At 26.6% G+C, this 24224-nt stretch overlaps 1 protein-coding gene across 2 annotated transcripts in view; it reads right to left on the reverse strand.

Moving 5' to 3' along the window:
• LOC113554936 overlaps window positions 1-24224 on the reverse strand; it is a 248619-nt gene that overhangs the window by 3215 nt on the left and 221180 nt on the right. For both annotated transcript variants that reach the window (XM_026959038.1, XM_026959036.1), the window contains 2 exons: window positions 277-550; window positions 26-214 (listed from right to left, as the gene is read on the reverse strand). In XM_026959038.1, the coding sequence (XP_026814839.1) occupies window positions 26-214; window positions 277-550 (463 nt within the window). The remainder of the gene's footprint in view (window positions 1-25; window positions 215-276; window positions 551-24224) is intronic.

The following is a 24224-nucleotide window of genomic DNA, read 5'->3' on the forward strand; positions in this document are numbered from 1 at the left end:
AATTTATGTATAAAATGAAATATACCTAAATTGGTCTCGACCATTAATGGTTTCTTGTTTAAGACTTAGGATAATTGGGCCTAAATCTTCATCATTTGTGAAGTAATTCCAATGTTCCTTTTGATAAAAGTACCTCTCAAATGTTTCTTGTTCTACAGAAGTCAATTCAAAACATCTGTTTTTCTCCCATTGTTCTTCAATAGAAGTTTTTGGTCTGTTAAATGGTAAATTAATAGTTAATAAATATATCACAATATTCCTATTTAATTACCGCACCTGGATGGTGGCATGATGTAATCATCATCGTACGGATAATATTCATCATCCTCTAGTAGCAGACTATCCGAACCCCGAGGCCGTCCATATCTATTTCCAAAATATTCTTGGGCGCCATCTGCTCCGTCTGAATTTGAGCCATTATTTAACTCACGCTCGTCAGATCCCGATTCTTCAACATATCCTGTTTCACTTGTGATTTTTTGACGAGAACATTCTATCCAATATCCAGGAGCGGGCTGGAAGTTATGAGGCCATTCTTCACAAATGTCATCTATAATAATAGAACATAAAAATAAAGTATTATTATATATTGAAACGCCTTAATTTTAATATATTTTTGTTCGCGGGCTTAACATTTTCCTACTTAATTTTCCTTGCCAGTAAACATCTTCTAGCGATTTAATCAATTACTCATGGTTAAACAGTATAATCTACAAATATTTCTTGTAGTGACAGAATATTTCTGCTTGAAAACTTAGGACATAAGGGTTTATATTGTTTTGGCTTAATATTTTCCGCTTTGTTGGTTGTAAAGAAAATCTTATAATTGGTTGGAAGAGAATATTTTATTGTTGTTATTGTTATTTCTAGACTTACAGTTAATTAGTGTTATGATAATATAGGTACATGTAAGGTTTTTTAATAAGACTCATTTCTGTCAATAACTTTTTTTAAATTCATTATTTTTTAAATAATATATTTCTTTTAAATTTGCACACTTTGGTTGTAAAAAAATACAAAATAAGTTTAATTTTCCATAGTTGTTTTTGTGCTTACTATAAAATTTATATTAAAAACACGAATATCTATAAATATTTTGTAGATCGTAAATAATATAAAAAATGCAAATTAAACGTATTATAATTATTACAAAAATTGTTCAAAAGTATTCATGATATCATATTCAAGTTCATATTAAATGTTCACATATGCTGTCTCCAAATTGTGTTAGTACTGATATATTCACGTCGTTCTAAATATGCTATTGATAATCATTTGATGTGTTTTAATATTTTAATAACTTATTTTTTTATATCTTTTCAGTTGCTAAATCTAGGGATAAGAGAATTTTGACAATCCTTAAATTTAATTCTTTCTCATTCAAAGTCATCTTTACAGACCTCGATCTTTAAGGTTACAATTTATATATAAGAATAATCAAGATATATTATAGATTATAAAATATTTAATTATTATTTCCCGAAGATGATGTGAATACAGAATGTTCACAGCATGTTAAAATTGGGCTTAACAATTTTAAAACAAAATTTGACAGTTTTGAAAAATACTAAAATAAGAATAATATTTACCATATTTTTAATATTAACTTAAAACAGTTTGTAGTTTTAATAACATGCAGTAATAATATTATATTATGTATTTGTGATGGTTTTATTTGTTTTGGAGGTGAGATGACATCAACCTTTTACTTTTTAGTGACTTCACTTTATAAATTATATATTCATATACATTTTAAGGTAGTAAGTTATATCAATTTAGTGGCGTAGAAAATTTTTTTCTTTAATAAACAATAAATTATCTTATAGTAGTAAAAATACTTAATAGGTACTTGTTTTATTTCAATTATTTTCAATACCTTATTAGAAATCTTTATTACCATAATGCATGTTTGCACGGAGAACAGATAATCTGTGATTAGGTAAAAAAATAAATAAAATGTTTTACTATCAGATTCTTCAACTTGTCAAGCACACTAAGTTGTATTCAGCTGTTGTTGTCAAATACAAATATTCGCAATACATAACACGTGCTCATATATTTTATGTTTATCATCCTGGCCATAATATGGTTATATGTATGTATATATTTATGTGTAGGGAAAGTAATGAAAAAAAAAAATAATTTCCGGCTCGGACAAGCAGGTTTCGTTACGTACATGTATCTCAAACTTTAACACAGACGAATATTATCCTGTTTATATACAGCCACTGACTTTAAAATACTTTATTAAAATATTTTAGTAATTCAATTACCAGCAATACAATACCTTACTAGCGGTGGGCTGCAGAATGTAAAAAGTAGGTAGTTTTAATATATTTTTCTAATAAACATACTAACTATTAAAATAAAATGACCTATATCTATGCGCATGGTATTTTCTAGATAAATTGTTATTTCACTATTTATTTTATGTAAACGGTTCAGGTAGAAATTGTAGATTTATATATTTTATTTATATATTATGACAAATATAATCATTAAACACGATAATACTTATAAAAAACGTGTTTTAATTATGTATTATTATATGAAAGAGTTTTAGATTTTTATTTTATTTATTAGATTACATGATAACTCCAATCAATTACATGTAAATTAAAAACTAATTTTTAAGGTATCAATAATTATAAAATGTGTAGGTTACAATAAATATTAAATAGTATGTAGTTACAATATTTTATTTTTATAAATATCATAAATTATTCAAGAAGGTACTAGTTTTATCACGTAATTAAAAAATGAATAACATTTGAATTAATAATAATAAATTAATATTTTATTGAACATTAAGTAGACTTATATTTTAAATTTTGTACACAAACTTATTTTTTTAAGAATATTGATGAGTAGGTAATAAGTATAAGTCTAACATTTTTCGGTCTTTTTATCAGTCATCATGGGTGATAAATAATATAAACATACATCTATACAACTTTAGTTTGTTATTTTTGGTACATAGATATGAATGCTAACACTAGTGACACTTAATTTTACTATACATATTATTTATACTTATGAAAAACGAGTAAAGGCTACAAACAAAGAATTGTTTAATATTGTTCTGTAAACAAATAATTAAAATAATTGTGAAACCGTTGAATTTCAAACTGATTGTGTTAGCTAAATAATATGTTGATAATTAGTACGATATTTGGTGATAAGCAAATACAAAATCATTAATACTATCGTTTATTAATTTTTCACATTTATATAATAATATATGTATACTTTTTTATTTTATAAAATATAAATAATAATTCCCGTGTCTTCACAAGTCACAATGATCACTTTTGTGTACATTTTTTCATATTTCCATTTTATCATTAAAAATATAAGACATTTTTTTATAAACATTTTAGCCATTTATTAGTGTCATAAAAAAAAAAAAAATAATAATAAATAAATTAAAATGGGTATTTTTGAAATATTGAAATATTTAAAATACTTAATTGAAGTTTTTACAAAAAATATTTGATAAGTAATTTTGCTTTAGAATTTGTTTTTAAAATATCTATCTAGTGTTCATAGCAATTAAATGTATTTCATGAGAATTAGTCCAATTGTAATAAGTTAGTAAACATATATCATTGCAGTGAAATGTCGATACAAAATTAATTAAATATAAAAGTTTGATATTTAAATTTTACAAAAAATAAATGCTTGTATTCAATTATTATATTAATATACAATGTAGTGATTCTTTTAAATCAATGAGAATGTTTTGAAAAAAATTATCACGGTAAAAACTGTGACCTCTTATTTGCACGATGTTATTTTACAATAATTTAATATGATAAAAAAAAAAAATAGGTACATAATAAAAAAAAATAGTACTATGTGATCGGTAAATGGAACGACAAATGTCGTCGTGAGTTAAATTTTAAGATGGGTAGTTATTATTTTATATTATTAAACGTAAAATATATAAATCACCAAATATTGACTATAATAATGTTGTATTTTTAATGGTATATCGTTTAAAGTGTATGCGTGGCAAATCTACACGTATGCATTTCTCGTATGAATTGAAAAATATAAATTTTATTATTTCTCCCTTTGAAAATCGTAAAAATTGTTCACTTTATTTATTTTTCCGTTTTATTAGGTGTGTGTATATTATGGTGTAGCCCTTATAGTTGAAGACAACCACTGTAGCACTGCTGCAGCTATATAATGAAATTGAAAAAATATCTATATATATAATATTACACCAAAACCAAAATATATGTCGACAAATCGTTTGGCTCAACATAATCAGACTAGTCCATATTATGTAAGAAATCGTTAGAACACGGACTATCTGCCAATCACGACGGTTGGAATCCAGTCTGCACCATTTAGTCGGAAACTTTTGCTTATCTGCAAATAACAGTAAATTGGAACCTGGGTCGCATCTCCTATTACACCTTAATACACAGTAAAAAGCCGGGAAGGACTGTGAAACTTTGGTGTAGGTACCTATTTTATATAATATATCGTGTGGGCGGCGTAATACAAGAACAAATCTACGCAGTTATCTAAATTATGAAGGTAAAAAAGTAAAATAATAATAATAATAAAATTCGGAAATGTAAGCCAACTAAATTCAATCATCAGATATCTGTACTCAATAATTTAACAAAATTAGATACACTTTGTTCCTGTCTTCCGGATGTACCATTTCAATATTATTAAATAAATGTATTTTGTAATAAAATATTTGCTCAAGACATGTAAAATATGAATTCGGCACAATACCAATGCGTTAAATTAATGATCGGTATATTATTATACTGTATGATGTATGAAGTTTAACGTGTCGATACAACTAATAATTGTGAACAGTACCTATGGTCTGTATTAAACAATTAATATTAATATAATCAAAATCTAAAGTTAAACTAATTAACTATATACCTAAAACTGTCTAATTTTTTCAGATGTTTAATTTCAACGAATTATACATATAAATACTAATTTATAGCAAACAATTTAATAATATAAGTAAAATTGTATTAAGTTCCGGGATAATAAACTAATTTTCTTATACTAAATGGTACTACTATAAAAATTCACGGTAAATACAATTTTGTAAAATAAAATGTAAGTAATAAATTTATAATTTATAAAATTGTATAATCAAAATAACTATGTATGTATTGCATTTAAATATTTTTTTTTTATATTTTGTATTTTAATCATGTTTAAATATATTCCAATCATGTAAATGTAGGTAGGTACTTTATTTGTGTATGTATTATATGTTTATAAACATTTTGCAATGGTGTTTTTAAAATATATATGTGACGTACTTATACTTTTTTAAGTAGTGAAAAGTTCTAAACTACTTTATTGTTTAAAAAATATTTAAATAAAAATGAGCGTATGAAAAAATATAAGTATGTCGTACGTAAATATTGTTATTTTACCTACCTATTGATAATTATTATACATGGTTTACTGTTCAGGAATCAAAATGGATATCATTTATTATTACATGTTCTTTAAATAGTGAATATAATTACTAATATAATATAACTGTAATTAATTTATGATTTAAGTAATTTTAAATAATTATCAACATAATATATTTTCCATGAGAATAACTGAATCAGTTTATGAAGTTTACGTGTTCAGAATTCACATAAATCATAAATCACAAAACGAAATGATGAAAATTTATTTTTAATTTGATCTACTGAGATTCGAGAGATGCGCATTAATTACACGATTAAAAAAAAAAAATGTTTGTTGGACGACCGTAAATATTTCAACTTTTAGTAATTATTTATATTATGTTTAAGAATGTTCATGTGTGTATACATATGTATTTACCCTAAAGGGCCTAAAGCATATTGCATAATATTATATATTTTATTCATTTTTGGAATTTTAACTATTTATAATTTTGCGGTTGGAAATTATGGCATTATGGTAGTATAATACTCTATAAATCCGCGATGAAAATGATCAATATAACACATATTATATCGTATAATATGCGAGCGACTAAAGTGCGTTTATTTATATATTGTGAACAGGTAGTATTGGAATATCGGGAAGTAATAGAAATGACAATTGGAAAATATATTTAAATAAACTATTACATAGACAAGTTTAAAATTTGTTAATGATATGGGTTGTTGTGTATCTAAATGTATTGTAATAAGTAATAACTAATGTATTAGGTAACAATATGCATAAAGTATTATCGTAACGGGTATTCAGATGCAATGATAAAGTTGAGTTATAGAACAATGACTATGGTGAAAATAAAAGAAAAACGAGGAATCTAAAAAGCTAAAACTAACGAAATCGGAAATATTAGTAGATATATGTGACAATGAACAGACTTTTTTTTAAATATTTATTTATATAGGTATGAATATCGGTGAGTTCGAATTAACCGCGATCTATACTACTTAGTAAGAACTAACAACCCTAAAACGATATAATATAATATATATAGTATTATTTCCTAATGAATGATATTTTTAATTTAAATTTAAAAATATTATTCAGTTGAGAAACATGTTGACTTAAGAAACAATACTTAAATTAAGGTTAAGATAATGTGTATACTTTTGAGATCCATTATTAATTACGGTTACCTATAATTTTAAACGGGTTATCTACAAAAAACATAATATGCAAATTGATTTATCGTGTCAATTATCGTTATTCATTTGGTATCGGTAGGAATTTAATATAAATATTTTTGTATATAATGTATGATTGGACGCCAAAAATCGATTAATAACTGTGTAATGAGTGTAGGTAAACATGTTATATAGAATTATATTGTGTCCAAAAGTCAAATAATGTAGTGCATAATATAATGATAATATTTTGAACGCTATTTTAATTCAGAACTATTAGTTCGTTTAGGACAAAAATGCTATTATGATATTATAAAATAAAAATGCGAGTTTGTTAGTAAAAGACGAACAGAAAAAAAAAAAAAAAACTTAATTAGAATAATAACAATACAGCCATTTAAATTATGACCGTTTGAAACGTCGTCGCACCTAACTAATGTTTATTATTTATATACGCACACATACATATACATATAACATGTATATATTAGTATAGCGTGTAACGTCTTATTTGTAACGGGTCATTAACAAAAATAACGATTTCTATAAACAGAAATACTATATTGACGGTCTGACAACAATAAATGCCGGTGAAATGTTTAACGGCTTGACGAATATTATTATGTTGTCCGGTCGTCGATTGGTTAGGGTTATTGAGGTTATAAATATTTTACGACGCTTCGGTCTTAGTATAATTTCATAGTACAATTTCGCCAAAAGGATGGTTTTTAAGTGAGGGTTTGTTTACGAGTACCGTGTGCACACACGGCATGTCATAATAAACATTTCGTGTATACTTTGTATTAATGTTATTATTTTGCGACTTATAAATATAAGTCATGCGGGCCCGAGAAGCCGGAGAAGAGAAATGAAGAAAAGTTATAACGTATAACCCGTGCAAATTGTTTATGGAATATTGCGGGGGCGTCTAACGTGTGGCGTGGGGCCATATAATATTATATATAGGTGTGCCTCCTATATAGTGTAAGTATATTGTACCTGGTATATGCATATTTTATTTTCTGGTGAAAAACTTAAGAGCGGTAGCTGCGAGAGGAAAAATAAAAACCGGGAGAACAGTACAAAATATAAATGAAAAATAAAATAAAAAGCGAACCCGACGAATTTATCACGCAGTGTCGAAAAATATAAATTGAAATCGACCATCGTGCGCCGGGGCCACCGCCACTGCCATTATTGAAATTCCTCACGCAGTTCAGCAGTTGTCGGCGGTGGTAAGAAAAAAAACGACGGAAACAAATAAAGAGGAGGCGGGGGAGGAAAAACTATAATATTAATAGCACTGCCAGCACGAAGTTTTACCGCCACTCGCGTACATTATATAAATATATATATATATATATATATATATATATATATATATATATACATACACATATTATATTGTATAATAGTATATGTGTGTGTGTACGAAATTTATTAATATTTCCATTTTCTATTGTCTTGCACGACGACGACGCGTGGCAGAGGATCTGTAATGATACGATATTCAGGAAAAACCGTCTGGGAAAGTCGTCTCACGCACGTCGTAACATAATAATTAAATAATAATAATTTATAATATTATGTTATACGGGTTTATTCCGATTGAAAACGTACGGGTTACACTACTCACGACTTTTATAATTTATTGTTTATATTATTATGTGTTTAAGAACACGTACTAAATATATATATTATCCTACGGCAACGTCTCCGTAATTTACTGGCCGACCACTCTGAAATGAATGTAACCATATAGCACGTGTTAATGAAATTTTCCTCTATAACCGTTGATGAACTATTAGAAAAGTTGTAGAAAAAGTAAAAACTGTATTCAGTTCTTTTCATAATATTTAACCAACAATTTGGGCATGAGTTGCCTTTCTCAGTTCTAAGCAAAATGTGAGGTTACTATAGTTCCGAAACCAACCTAATCTCTTTATATGGCTCCAAGTGATTTCTTTCCTTTTCCAAAGTTAGTTTTTTTCTTCAAATAAACACCAAAAGGATGTAATTTAAAATAAAATGAAGTCATAGAATATTATATGGAGATCAATCTCAAGAATATCATTCAAAAGTATATTTTTCTGAAGGATATTTTCAAAAGTCGAAGTAACCATGGCTGTGGTGTATGTATTCCGTATTACCAAACCCTATAGAGCCCCAAAGGCATAAGTTACCCAGGGAAATTACTTTGTTTATGTTATTTTTAAAATAGTATTGAATGAATAACAATTTATTTGAAAAATCGGATTATATTTTATCACACCTAGTATCATTGGATACTTAAAGGAGATGAATTGCATGCTAAAAAGGGTCAACGTAGAACATGGAATATTCTATGTTAGTACTTATATGATAATTTTACTTTATGATTTATTTTATTTATTTTATGTATTATCAAACAAATAATTAAATAATTACAATTTGAAAAATTGTTAGTTGTTTTTGTTACTATCAGTCCCAATTCCTAACTTTCTAAATGTGGTAAAGGTAAGTTTGCTTTAATATAATTCTAATTTAATAACTAATAAGTAATTATTTAATATAAAATTAATGTATTTTATTACATTACCTAAATAATTATAAAAATGTTGTATAATGTATATTATTATTATTTATATTAAATCGAAAATTGTTGTAATAGCTAACTTAAATATCAGTAAACTTAGACTTAATGAAAAATGTAAAAAAATGTAATTTAATATTTAGTTTTTAATATAACTTAATAGATTGTCCGTGTTTCAAAATTTTAAAATCCTTTATACATAATATTATATATTTATTTCAACTCTCCGCATACTAAATATACATAATTACGTTAAAAAGAAATATATAACCAATATGTGTATAACGAATATTATTATTCCTATTTTAATGGCCATGGTATACAAATCGGACAGGCTCTTTTAAGATAGCATGTAAATCAGACGTTTTTTGCTACTGTGTTGATTGGTCGTCAAGGTGATAGAATATGAAATTCTGACGTAGAACATAATATCATGTTACTATTGTCACTTATTATTAATATAACAATAAGTCCATATTACATCATAATAATTTATACGTTAAATATTAAATAATGACGTGGTACAGATTAACAATAATAATAATTCTGGATTATCGCGTTTTATAAAACGGAAACAATACAATAATGATGATAACAATGTATATAAATACTTTTAGCATAACAGCCATTTTTATTGGCTTTAGAAAATAAATGTAATGGTATAATTGTTAACTGTATAGATATAAAACCGGAAATTTGGACCAAATCGATTCGATCGGCATTTAAATTCTGTTAAAACGATTCGACTTTTTCACAATACCTTTATAAACCTTTATTAAACGGTTTGCTATGTTTAAAGGACGGATTAACGGCCAATGTACATAAAAATGTACTGTTTACCTCGATATCGTATTTAACGTATCTTAGCAACTTATATTTACAAATATATTTGTATGATATATTATACACGCACACTTACATACAGTATACACATACCTTAATTATATGTGAATAAAACGATTTTTCATATTAAAACCTTATCGATCGTTTAGTAAAAAAATAAAAGCCTTTACCACAATTTATACTAACTCTCATTTCACCTCAATAGACACTAAGTGATTTATTTTAACATGCTTCCATTCTTATAAACTTCTTGTATTCGTAATTTATTTATCCCTACACCCACGGATAACCTTCGTATTTCGTACACACGCTGACACATGTATGGTACACAAGGTTTGTGACGTATATTCTCTTCTTCTTTACTCTTTACCACTTTATTTGACTGCAGAGATACAGTCAAACGGTGGAATATTGTGGAAGTGGGTGTGATAAGCCCCTTTGAAATTTATTGGATTTGATAATTTGTTTTGAAATGACTTTTTTTTAGGCAGTTAAGGCATCCAATTTCTAGATTAAATCCCTTCTCTCTTCCTCGATAAAATGTATTTCCGAACCCCTGCAGCCGAAGCTTATAATATGTTTCACCATATTAGATAGCATTCAATTGGCCATGCACAATAGTGCCAAAACAAAAAAATATGCTTATAATTTGTTACGAAATAATGATTAATTTAAAAACGTATAATGTATATTATCCAGTCAAACATACTTCATTGTATCATCATCACAAATCACAATATAACTATTAAAAATAAACTATTGTATTATAGTACAATATTAAAATATGGTAGGCAGGGCTTTGCATCCGAATCAATTATTTGGGTTTCGGGTTTTAGGTGCTGGATGTATTTGGATGTTCAAATACTAGAATAATAAATTTAAACAAATATTTGGATCTTTGTAACCGTCATTACTCGAGTTAACATTAGTTAATATGGTTGTTCAATAGTTTAAAAAATCATAACTTTTTATTGAGTCCAAAATAAATTTTTTTAAATGATTTATGTTATTCATAATAAAATATAACACGAATGCGCAACATTTGTTTTAGATCAAACTCGGTTTATTTTTCGAATTTTAGTTTCAAAAAAACATTTATTAAATTTACTTATATAATTGATTGAACATTTTTTCCTTTAAATAACATTATTAATGTTAAACCATCTGTCAAATTGAACTAACCACAACAAATATATACGAAATGATTTTTCACATGAAGATTGTAAAAAACAAAATTATTAGGGTTCCGGGTTAACTAAAATGTTTTATTCGGGTTTTAGTTAATTCCAGTGTTTTGAAGAAAAAAAATCATTGGTTTTAAGTATTTGATTTTATAAGGGTTTTTAAGGATGAACGGGTTTGGTTTAATTCGGGTGCAAAGCCCTGATGGTAGGTAAATATTATAGTGATTCTACACAATACTTACAAATCGTGTTTCAACATTACTCGCTTATGAATAATTCAAATTGCAATATTGAACTAGTATTTTAGAATTATACATAAATGCACGATACTATAATATTAGTGATTGTTTAGAAAGGATATTTCTTTTTTTTATGACTTTAAATGATTAATGAAATACACGACATTATGCGATTTGTAAACTGTATACACCGATTTGCAAGAACTTTATTTATTTTAATTATAATTTTATAATTTTTTTTATTATTTGTAATATAAAACTGTTTTTAATTAATATTTAATAGTTTTAATATATCAAATCAAATATTTGTATACATTAAAAAAATAAAATTGTATAGATTTTATATACTATACCTACCTATATTGTCGAGTTTAAGCAAAATATTCTTAGGGACATTGCGTAATACTATTATTACAATTTGAATTAAATAATAAACGTTCTTGCACACTGCAAATATATAGCGCTCAATTGTCATTGCGCCCAATTTTCTACGACCAAATGTCTGCACCCAAGTGTCGTACAACCCTTCATTCTCCTACATATTATATATATATCTGTTGATCAATGATTGTACCTACAGTTCTACATTCAATTAGATTCTATTCAAAATTGAGACACTATTCATATTTTCGTATGCCCCAAAAGTGCATTTATTTGTTTAATCAAATTACATTAGTAATGCACAATGAATTTATATACAAATTTTTATATTGTTTTTAACGCGTATTTTGTTACTAAATTGTTAGGTAAAACTTGGCCAATATAATGCGTTATCGTAATGCGTATTTAAGATATTATTTTATTATTTAACACGTGAAATTATTTATTAACATATTTTTGGGCTTAATAAAAAGCTTAATATAATAAATGATGAATGAAAATTGACAATGTGTAATTTAAAAATTGCTAGGAATTCATATGCATATTACTATAATATTATATTTATTTTTGGAGAAGTTCAGAATTCAAATTACGATAAAAATGTGTAAGATTCTTTTCTATTCGTATATTATAATACTGTGTACTAATATTAATGACTTCACATTAAGTTCTCATAAAATATAAATTATCTGGCATTTCATGTTGTAAAAATTATATAATTAACTACAAAAAGCTTAGACGACATATTTTGTCAATGAGCAAATGTATTCTATTAATATTTAATCCATTTAGCAGTTTTGATGTTTAACTCTCAATTTATATTGAATGCATTACATTATATTCGTCCTAATTAATAAGAAGTTTAAATAGTTGAAAAACAATTTGAAATTTGTTAAGATAGCCGCTTAATAGATATTACAAAAACTCTAAATTTAATAGGGTAGTTAATTGTTTGATGTATAATACATAAAGTTGTTTTAGTTTATCTAAAACTTATTATTTAAAAAGTATACAATTTTCATATAAACTCATTTTTATATTTCAATTATAATCCATAACCGTCAAAAGTACTTAAAAGTAAAACAAATATAATATTAGCCAAGATGCTAAAACAGCCTAGATGAGGTTCTGATTCAAAAATAACAAGCATTATGTATAATACCTACGTCCTATATATATATAACCACGCAGAAATATTTTCAGACAAACTTTATTTGATATATAAAATTTTATATATATATATATATATATATATATATATATTATAATATGCTTAATGCTGATACAGTGATATATCGGTATAATATAGAATCTAATTTTGTTATAAGTTTTATTTTTAAAATTTAAATATGTATTATTCGATGTTATTTAATAGTAGTTAATTATAAATAAAGTATGATAATATTATATTACACGTGTATGACAATACCAATTTTATTATTACTAATATTCAATTAATAAAAGGTAATAATATAATCGTAGAGCTTATAATTGTACACTTCAGCTATGTGAATTAACTCTCCATGTTAACTAATTTGTTGTTAATTGAGCTACATGTTAATCAGTCTAAGTGAAACATTTTGTATTATAATCTAAGCAATTAAACCAAGACAAACTTTTTCTAACTGTTCTTGCATGCTATCTTTGTTTCTCTTCTTCAAAAAAATGTGTATAATATAGTTTACGGTGGTTGATACTTTGTATTTCAAGTTCTGTTCATAATGCAAATATAAGTGGATTATACTTTTTGTACTTCCTATTAAATTATTTCATCCTATACAATTATGTATATAAAATAACTAAACATAAATTTAATAGAAAATTTAGTTGAAACATATAGAATAGAAAAGGACATCTTTGATGATAATGAATCACACAAAAGTGCACTTAAATCAACTAAAATTTAAAAAATAATGGCACTTAGTTCGAAACTCTTACAAAATATCGCATAATACATTATATACGTATATAATATAATATATATATAGATATATACCATTTTTTCATTATGAAACTTATAAAACGTTTAGAAGTGTCATATTACAGAAGCGGCAAGTGACTTTCGAATATTAAAAGAGCTTTATAAACTTACACCCACCGTGATTTCTAAAAATATATTTTTGGAATTTTCGTTTATCATTACTGAAAGGCGTGGGGGCAATTTCAGAATGAATAATATGTTTTTAAATACTATCATGTTAAATTTTGAATAATTATAATATTTTTTATAATTTAGATTATACATAACAACTTTTTTATTCGTTAAAAATTAAAACAACATTTTTAGAATTTAATCTTATTAAAGTATTACTAAATGTGTTCATAGACAAAAGTGAGGTTAAGCAATATTTAGTCAATCAAATATACAAAAAAATGTATATATTCGTTTATAGATTTAGATAAAACATAAAATTTATTACAAATATAAAGTATTTCTGTATTATATTGCTACATACAATTTATTGATATAAATTCTATAAGTGTTGCAACTCATCCCGATGTTTATATTTATTATAATAACTATTTTATATAAAAATAATTAATAAAATATTTGAATTACGTTTATCAGAAAAATGCCCGTGTAAGTTAATCATTAAGAATGTGATATTAAAAAAAAAAAACGTGGTATGAAGTTATCATGACAATTTAAAGTGCCTAGCTATCACATTTTTGACCTTTATACGACATTGATTAGTCAGTTAGGACATCCTTTTAGTGTGTAATTGTGAGTAATTCCAGAATATAGATTCGTCAAAATTAATCTATATATCCTATTTCAAGTTTCATGAAGATTGGTCAAATAGTTTCAAAAGAGATAGAAATAATAAATATTATCGAACAGGGGTATGGAAGGGCTATGTTTTGATTCACCCAACTTTACGCCAAACTTTACTCGCACCTATGATATGTACAATAGAAAATAGTAATTAAAACTAATCATACCATGATTTCACACTTGTACATTGTATCAAATAAAGAAACTACATTTTGATCATATCATATTATTTATTTCAGAATAAGAATATCAGCAATCTCGTCTTTTGGTATACAAGTGCTGAGTAGGTATACCGATAATTATTAAATATAAATATATATTTAATAATTGTTATGATATCATTCACGTAATAATCGCCATATTTTATACTTAAATGGACATTAATGCTACTGTGTCATAAGTCTATTAACGTTAAAGAATTTGTTTGTGTTGTGCATGAATAACGGTCGGACAAATGACTTCAAAAAAATAAATATCAAAACAATTGTATATGTGTGATTATACAATTTCTACTATGCCATTGTAAAAGCCGATTGTCGTTTGTTTTATAAATAAATAAATAATAAAATAAATTATCTTTGAACTTTTGCGCTGGAAGTTGAAAACGAGGCATTTAAGTATGAATATTATCTTCAGTGTGCCATTAGTCATTACATGTGAGGGAGGATGGTGTCGAGACATAGTATTATAACGTATGGTTATTTGCGTCCTCGTCTCGTCATGTTGACATGTATTTCCTTGTTCTATGATCACGCTCCGTTGTTGGTGTATATACTGTTCATATATACATATACTAATAGTTAGTTATACATATGTGTTATATTCATCCACTACAATGTACTCATAAGTGCGCCTACGAACACTCAGAACATGGCGTGTTTGTAAACTACAAATTAATGTGCATTTATTTCGTTCGAATAAAAAATAAAACTAATCGTATATGAAAACGAGATTTCTTTTCGAACGGATAGAGTTACTACATCTATATACCGACGTCACGTTGGGCCGTTAACGACTACGCAGCCTGTCGGATTTGTCGGAAATTTCGCGACGTGTCGTGATGCCTGACATAACGTCTGATATGGGATTAAACACCGATTATGAGCTTCTTTTATTTTACGGAATTGATCAAAAGTTTAGGTTACGGTGCCAGAACGATGTTTATTATTCGAAAAAAAGATTATCGTCAACACGCGCGTAAATCCTATCATTTATTATGTACCGTTCGTCGACTAGAATGATTGAAATTTAAAAATGAATAAATAAATAAGAACTAATATTCGTAGTGCGTTTTCGATGGCATTGTAAATCTGTACCGGATCGTTATCAAAAGTCCATAATAAATTATAACATTTTTTTGGAAAAAACTCTACTTACTATCTCAAAAATATAATATTGTTATATTATTATTTTTTTTATTAACAATGTTTTTTTTTTGTTATGTTAAAAAAACTGACAAGGTTTGAGAATCGATTGTTAAACGATTACCTATGTACTGGATGATAAATTTGAATTAATGTCAAATGGTTTCAAATGTTGATGCAATCAACTAATATAGGTGTTAAAGAATACACTGTGATTACGAGTTGGAATACAAATTGTACGCCTAAATGATACAATAGCTACCTAACCAAAATATGTTATCGAAAACAAATAAATAATACACAATAAAATAAAAATCGAGTTAATAAGTTTGAACTGTGGATGAAGCAAAGGTAACTTTTTTCATATTTTAGTTATTTTAATATAATGTAAAATTTAAAATTTTGTTTATTACAATTATTGACACTGATTTATTAGAATAAGGTAAGTAGTATTTTTTCTAGGTTATTTTACGCGTTTATATTATTGAAATAATATTGAATAACCAATATTTTTCAATTTTTATTACGTGGTGATCATTGCAGCGTGCTGTTGTTGCCTTTCTGGGCGTGAAAAACGAGCCGACAAATAACGATAGCGAGAGCTCGTTAAATGAAAATAGTTACCCTAGGTTTAGAGGACGATGGCAGAGAAATGGGGGTGACGGGGTGACGTAGGCGATAAATTACGGATTGTTATGGGACGACAAACCGCGATTACCACGACCCCGCGAATATGTGCCAAATTGTTCGTTAGATAATGGCTGAAAACATAATATTATAGCTTAGATACTACATTATTTTTCGTGATATCACAGATCTCAGAAAATTTTCCCAACATTCCCTATTAGACGTGAGTAAACATAATCGAAGAGTGAATGCACACGATGGAAAACAAAACCCCGACGATATATATGAGACGTTAAAGCCCCGTGGAAATCTAAAACGTGTTCGGTTATACAGACACCCGGAGACATTTAAAAGTAAACATTGACTGCCGAGTAATTGATTTCTAAGTCCATACTAGATTTTTGAGTGTACGTGTGTTTTATATCTTTCAACGATCACCAATGTCACCTTTTTGGCTACGATTTTCATTTAAAGTTACGAGTTGATGTTTGTAAAAGTACGAATTTCATTTAAGTTTAGACTTATATTAAATGTGCCATAATATATTTAAATTTTTAAAACGATTAGAAGTTTTATTTTTTTCTTTGATTTATATTATGGTAATTGTATCATATTTTTTAAAATTATAAAAATATTAGCACATTTTACCTTCTTTATTTATATAATTTTTTTTTTATAACTTTTAAATTATTCAAGTTAACATGGATAATAATCGAATAGTAAAAAAAACTCAAATTCTGATGTAAACTTATATTTATATTAAGTGCTTAAAAATCAATATATATATTTATTATTTAATATAATTTATTATGCACTTTTTAATTACTTGTATGGATTTTTTTAAATGTGTTTTTCCTTTTTATGAATAATAATACTACATCTACAAATAATTATTTATTACAGTATTTTATTATGTGGTATATTCTCGTATTTATTTTTATCGACATTGGAATGTTGTTAGTTTAAAAATATAACTGTTAACTAAGGTTCCCTTATTGCATTACACAGAATCTAATTGAATAATTTAGAGCTTGTGGTCATTTTTAACCTCATAATGATCATTAATAGTAACTCCTAATTCAATGTCGAGTACAAATTCATGCCATATATTATACAATAAGTATTACAAGTGACATCGTTTCATAATTTAATATAACATCTGAATTTGATCTTTTTATTATAGAGATATTATTAGGATGTTCACGCCAGTAACTAAAATGTATCTTGGAATAATAATTGTATTTATTCATTTGATATTAATTATTCGGGGTACTTATGTGTCATTTTCACAGATGAACAAAATGTAATTAAATCGACAATAAAATTCGAGGAAGTAAAATATTAAGTATTTATTACCTTATATATGCGCATTTATAAATTTACTCAGTACACTCGGATGTTGTTACTTTGAAGTTTTCATTGAGTATTAAAACGACATTATTTACTCAGCATAAAAGTAACAATGAATGTAAAAAGAAATGTACATTTAATGTACCTACTATTCTCAGAAGTTAAAACAAAATTGGATAGTATAATATTCTATGATAAATAATAGAAATAAAAGTAAAGGAAAACATAACAGAAAAATACGCAGCTATAAAAAGGATAACGGTAAGAAAAGGAAAATGTCATGTTAAAATGTAATAATGGGACAAATGAAATGAAGTTCATAAATAAATATTTACACACACACACCCATATATAGGTATGGGAATATGTACATAAATTATGAAAGCTATCTCGCGTTCTTAAATAACATTTCGGATTTTAAAACGTCTGTAAAACAGGAATAGAGAATCGGGGTAAACTGTTAAAATTAAGCAGTATACAAAATATACGCCAAAACATTATGTTTATAATTTAATGTATTATAAAAATATTTATTTGACTTGTTTAGAAAAATGAACTCATTTATCAAGTGCCGTAAAAAAATATGATAATAATTGTAACTAAATATAGTGTACACAATTGAATTTCACAGAAAGCTCAAAACCGATATTTGGAGTGAGATATCTCTATTTTATATTGAAAATATTTTAGTTTTTTTTCAAGTTATTTACCGATACATTTTTTTGGAATATTACAATGTGAAATATGAAAAAGGAGAGTACCACGGACCATTGTAGTCATCGCACACCCGAAAAAAAGTAAATATATATATATATATGTAAAAACGGTATATCAAAATACGTAAGTATCCATTACAAATATGAATGTAGTTTGAAACCGAAACCGCATATATACATTTTTTTTTGTAGGAAGCACGTTTCAATATAAACTATTTTCAAACTGAGAGCCACTAGAATATAAACCTGAAGAATTGGCTGACATTTATCACGCACATCAGATGATATGTACATATTATTATACGCGAGTTCCGATTTCCGAATTTGTTTTGCAGACTGCTGCAGTATAACATGAATTTAACTTGCTGTCTTTATTGTCTGACAAAAAACTGTATAATATATAGGTACGGAAGAATTTTATTTTTTAATGTTATCGAGTAAGACGTGTACATTGATAACGAGGTATAAGATGTCGTTTAACTTTTGTTTACTGCCCGTAGGTATCAAAATACGTTTATTTAGGCGTAATGTAGATTTTTTAGACTTGAGTTTATTCAGCGTGCACGATATTTAATTGGTTTATAGTATGTTAATCGTGTTTGCATCATCATAAACTTATCGATGGTTTCAAAAGGGGGGGCAGATCAAATACAAATATTATAAAAATAACAAATATTTCTATATCCTATTCTAGCTATACCCGTATGAAAGCTTATTTATAATATAAAATGATAATAAATAATGAATTATTTAAATTATTTTGATTTAGAAATTGGTGTAATTAATATTTTGATATGTTTATTTTAATACCTTTGCGTTCAAAACTTTTCAGTGGTACGTATCCGTTATAAAATAAATATCATACAATTTGAAAATGTTTTTTCCAATCATTATATTTGAAAGGCTTCAAGGTTTGTGTGAAATAAAATATAATATGTCTATGGTGGGCGCTGAAAAGTAATTATTTTAAACACTTTTATGGCTGTAAAGTTTTATAAGAAGTATTTCATGTTCCAAAATTTTTAAAAAGATTTAAGGAAAAAATATATGTATGCGCGGTAATTACTAATTAATTATTAGTAAAAATCTATAAATATCTGACTTGTTTGATTAATATACATTGTATAGTTTAATATTCAAGTATATTTTATAAGTTATGTTAAATATGTTCATTGTACATAATTGAATAATTGATGAGTATATTTATTTAAAATCTCATTTTGCAACTTCAAAAATAATGGGAAAATATTATACTTATTTTAGGTTAGGTATATTTTTTTTATTGATAAGAATTTGTTATTTTGATTTTAAAAGAGCTTTTTATTTGAAAAATATACAAAAAGTTTTGTTTCATCCACCAATTTATTCCTTTACAATTTCTCCCTCCAGACTGAATTGAAATAGTATTCAAAAATTTAAATTTCAATACTGAAGATACAAATAAAAATGTTTCTAATGTGATTTTAGAAGAATTTTTTTGTAAATGTATTTATTTATATAAAAGAGACGAACTTAATTGATATAGCGTTTGTAACATAACGTAGATTTCATATTTATAAAAATATAATTTGACATTTTGTTAGCTTTAGAAGATAGTTAATAATTTAATTGGTCCTCATTGACCAATTGTATAGTTTGGAAAATGGAACGATTTAACAAATACTCAAAATTACTTAAATAAATATAGGGAACGAGAAAAAGTTTACGGGAACTTAAGGTTGGAATTCTAAAGTCACTCAACAAAGTGAGAAAGTGGCATAAATATGGTCATTTATAAGTTTTAATAAAAGCTTTAAATTACTCTGATTGCGCATGTTACTTAGGTTCAGCAAACTGAGACGCTGTTTTACAATGTTGCATACTAATATACCAATGCCATACAAATAAATAAAATATTGATATGAACATGTAAAATAAAAGAGTCACATTTTGAATAGAGTCAGCACTTTTGCAAGCTGACAAGTGACGGCTACTGTCTAGTATTAAAGGGTGTTTTAGTCTCAGATACCAATTTACACTCCAAAAAATATCGGGTAAATTATCAATAGTCGTTCTTTATAGAACTAGAAAATTTAATTCAGCTATAATCTTAGAGAATACAAGCTTTAAAATAAATTAGTCAAAAAGTATGATATTTTAAAGCAGATTTTTATAAACCCACCAATAACCACCATCTCCAAGTTTCTTGCATTAATTTCTAGGTACTTATAAAAGATATTTTTCTACATTAAGACATGTTAACACTGTTAGCCAAATACTTGAGGAACTCATCTTCAAATAAGTATCAATGTTTAATTGGATTTCTGTGGATAGTTTTAAACAGTAAATAATGTTATTAAACTAGAAATCGTAGAAGAAATAAATATTCAATTAATAATAATAATAATAAATTGCTTTATATTTTTAGTTATATAAATAAGTAACTAAGTAAATATTTACTCGTTGTATTTTTACAGCATTAGGGTTTAGTCGACTCGTTTTACTGTAAATAGATTTTACTTGAAGAAAAATCCTCATTCTATTCGGACCATTTGCCAGCAAACGTCGTTTCCTAATAATATCATATTATTATTATGAGCTTCCGGTGAGAAATGCTAAAAATATTTATAACAATATTATTGACCCAGGATCCCTAGAATATATTCTTATTTCCCGGGATCGTTGACACTGATCCACCACCAAACGGACATTCAAATTCACAACATGCCGCACTGTCGCTGTGTACAGTACCTCGATACAATATTATAATATTGTACTATATAATTAGCCACACATTGTGCGCGTTGACCGTCCACGGCATTATCGATTATGCAGACGCGGACCTTCGTCCTCTTGCAGATTTCTTGCGTAAACCTATCCCTACACAGCCATTAAGCTGTGTAATATTATGTTCGTGTCCGATAAAGTATACTATAGGTCTGCCGTTCTCATTGGTAGGTGATTCACATTTAGGTCAGTTTTCGAAGCGGTCGTTTAACATTTTATAACACAAGCAATTCTTTACGACCATATAAAACCTATCGCTACAGCACATACATAGGTACTACGTAGATATGCATTATAATAAATATCACGTATAATAACGGGCTAGCTGGAGAACGGGACAATAGAGTTTTTACTGTAATTCGTTAAATGTTTTTTTAGTAAACGAAAATTACATAAATTACAATTTTACTGTTGGAGTATTAAAAAAGCACAAGCGACTGCGTATGACGATGAAAATAAAAAAAAAAGAGCAATTTCACATTAAAGCCGTCAATTGTTAATTGTTTGTTTAATAGTATTATAATACTCAGGTCATTGTCAATAAGTGGTACACTTCGTTCAGATATTGTGTTTTTATTTTCAAGGAGTGAAGCATTGGTTTAATTTTTAAAATCCCCTGTGTAATTGTCGACGGCCTATTTAAAATATTTAGTGTATTATTTGATATCTAGCTGAATCCGAGATTATATTATAATGCCCAGCAACAATGTTTATGATGTTAATATACTCAAGTTCGAGGACCTAATAACAATAAATTGTAATTGTAATTGTATTTCCATGATAATATTATGAAATAAATGTATACGTTTACAAATTACAAATATAATCGTATCAAAAAACAATTATTTATTTGTTTGAGATATGTTTTTCATTTATTCTAGTGTAAATATATTCCCATATGGACGTAATAAATGTAAATTATTCGGTTGGGTTGTCCCAAAAGTATATATAATACATATATATATAAAAAAAAAATGATCAGCTATTTGAGACTTTCTTTGAATATGATTGTTTTTTTTTTTTTTTGTAGGAACATAGTATATATAAGTCCATATAAGCCCTAAGGACTCGCAGAGTAACTAGGTACCTAATTTTTCAATATACTACAAACATTTCTTAAAAATACCAAGAGACAAATAATAGGTCATATTATTTGAAAATATTGTTTATTGTGTTTTATTAGTTTTGGAAATTCTCATTGACTTAAAACACTATATAGTAAAGCTGTAGATCAAGATATTGTCTTCAACTATAATATTATTTTGTACTTGAACCAAAATATATTAAACCGTACATTTAATATTAGTAATTACAATAAGGCTGTTTTGAAGTAATTTTTAATAACAAATTTTACAATTTATAAAAATTATTCAAGAAAGATACAATTTACAACTAATGAGTTTTTAAAAAATTAATAAATATTAACGACTAGTTTCAAAAACTAAAAAAAATGTAACAAAATACTCTACCGAATATCAATAGGTGTTTTGTATTTACATTATACTTACAACAATCGAATATCAATAAAAAAAAAAAAAAAAAGATAAGAAGTAACGATAAAACTAAACATGTAGTCTTACAACACTCGTGCAGTCGTGTGTTTGACATTTTAATATAAATAATAATGCAAATGTATCGTATTTCTATATATATATATCATGCGTATATCAAGATTTATTTACGTTTGAAACACAATACTTGCAACTGTCTTGTTTACTATCATTATCGTACCCTATAAATAAAATATAGACGTCCAAGGTCCAATTCCAGATTTTACATATTGAAAACGTGTGGCTAGTAATTCGATGGTCATCATATTATTATAGAAAATTTAGACTCACAATAATTGTTTGCATGTTGCATCGTTATATAATAAGTTACATTGTGTCTTACAAGTATTTATAACTATTAGTGTCTACCACAGTCGCGTAGTTATTATAACTTTTATAGGTACCTCTTCCAGTAATATGGTATATAGTAATAATAATAAATATTATTATATCGATAGAAACAAGATTGATTGTCACGGACCAATTTGCCGAAAACAAACAATGTGTCGGTCTTGTATTATTATATATACGAACAGTTCGGGTTCTAGCGATTATTATAATAATAACGTTCATCATGTAAAACGAACTCTTGTGCTCCAGACGACTTATCCCGGACACGGAGGCATCCGTGAAACGTCCTCCCGGGTAATCCATTCGGAAACGTTAACTTTACAAACTGCTGTAGTAGTATATCATTTTCGGCGACGTGTCATTTTTATACCACGTTCATCGGGTTATTTTTTTTTACCCGATCGACAGTGATGCGCCGTTGACATTCTATAGAACATTATTATATTCTGTTGGAACCAGACCCTTGGACGTCTCACCGGTATGGTGAGCGCATTTATATAATATGACGATGATAACGATACTAGTATACTACTTATATTACTATATAGTACCACTGTTACAACACACTACCACTGATAATAATACGGATCTAGGGACGACTATTGTAATAAAACATTAGAGGGATATTTCGAGAGGTTTAAAATCATAAAAATAATAATATCGACTATCGTACTCGAACGCTGTACATCGAAGGTGTCGGCAAGTATACCAGTAAATACGTTTATTATTATTATGTTTGTCCTATGTTATAGTTTGTATAATACATATAGTATAGAAATCGGTTTTGCGTTTATCACACAAAACGTTGGCAGCTGTCTACAAAATATAATTGATACCGACTTACATAGGTACAATATTACAAATGACTAGTGCATGAATGGGTATCTAATTCGCGTATTGTCGATA

This window comes from Rhopalosiphum maidis, chromosome 2, assembly GCF_003676215.2.
Source record: "Rhopalosiphum maidis isolate BTI-1 chromosome 2, ASM367621v3, whole genome shotgun sequence".
Taxonomy (NCBI): Eukaryota; Metazoa; Arthropoda; class Insecta; order Hemiptera; family Aphididae; genus Rhopalosiphum; species Rhopalosiphum maidis.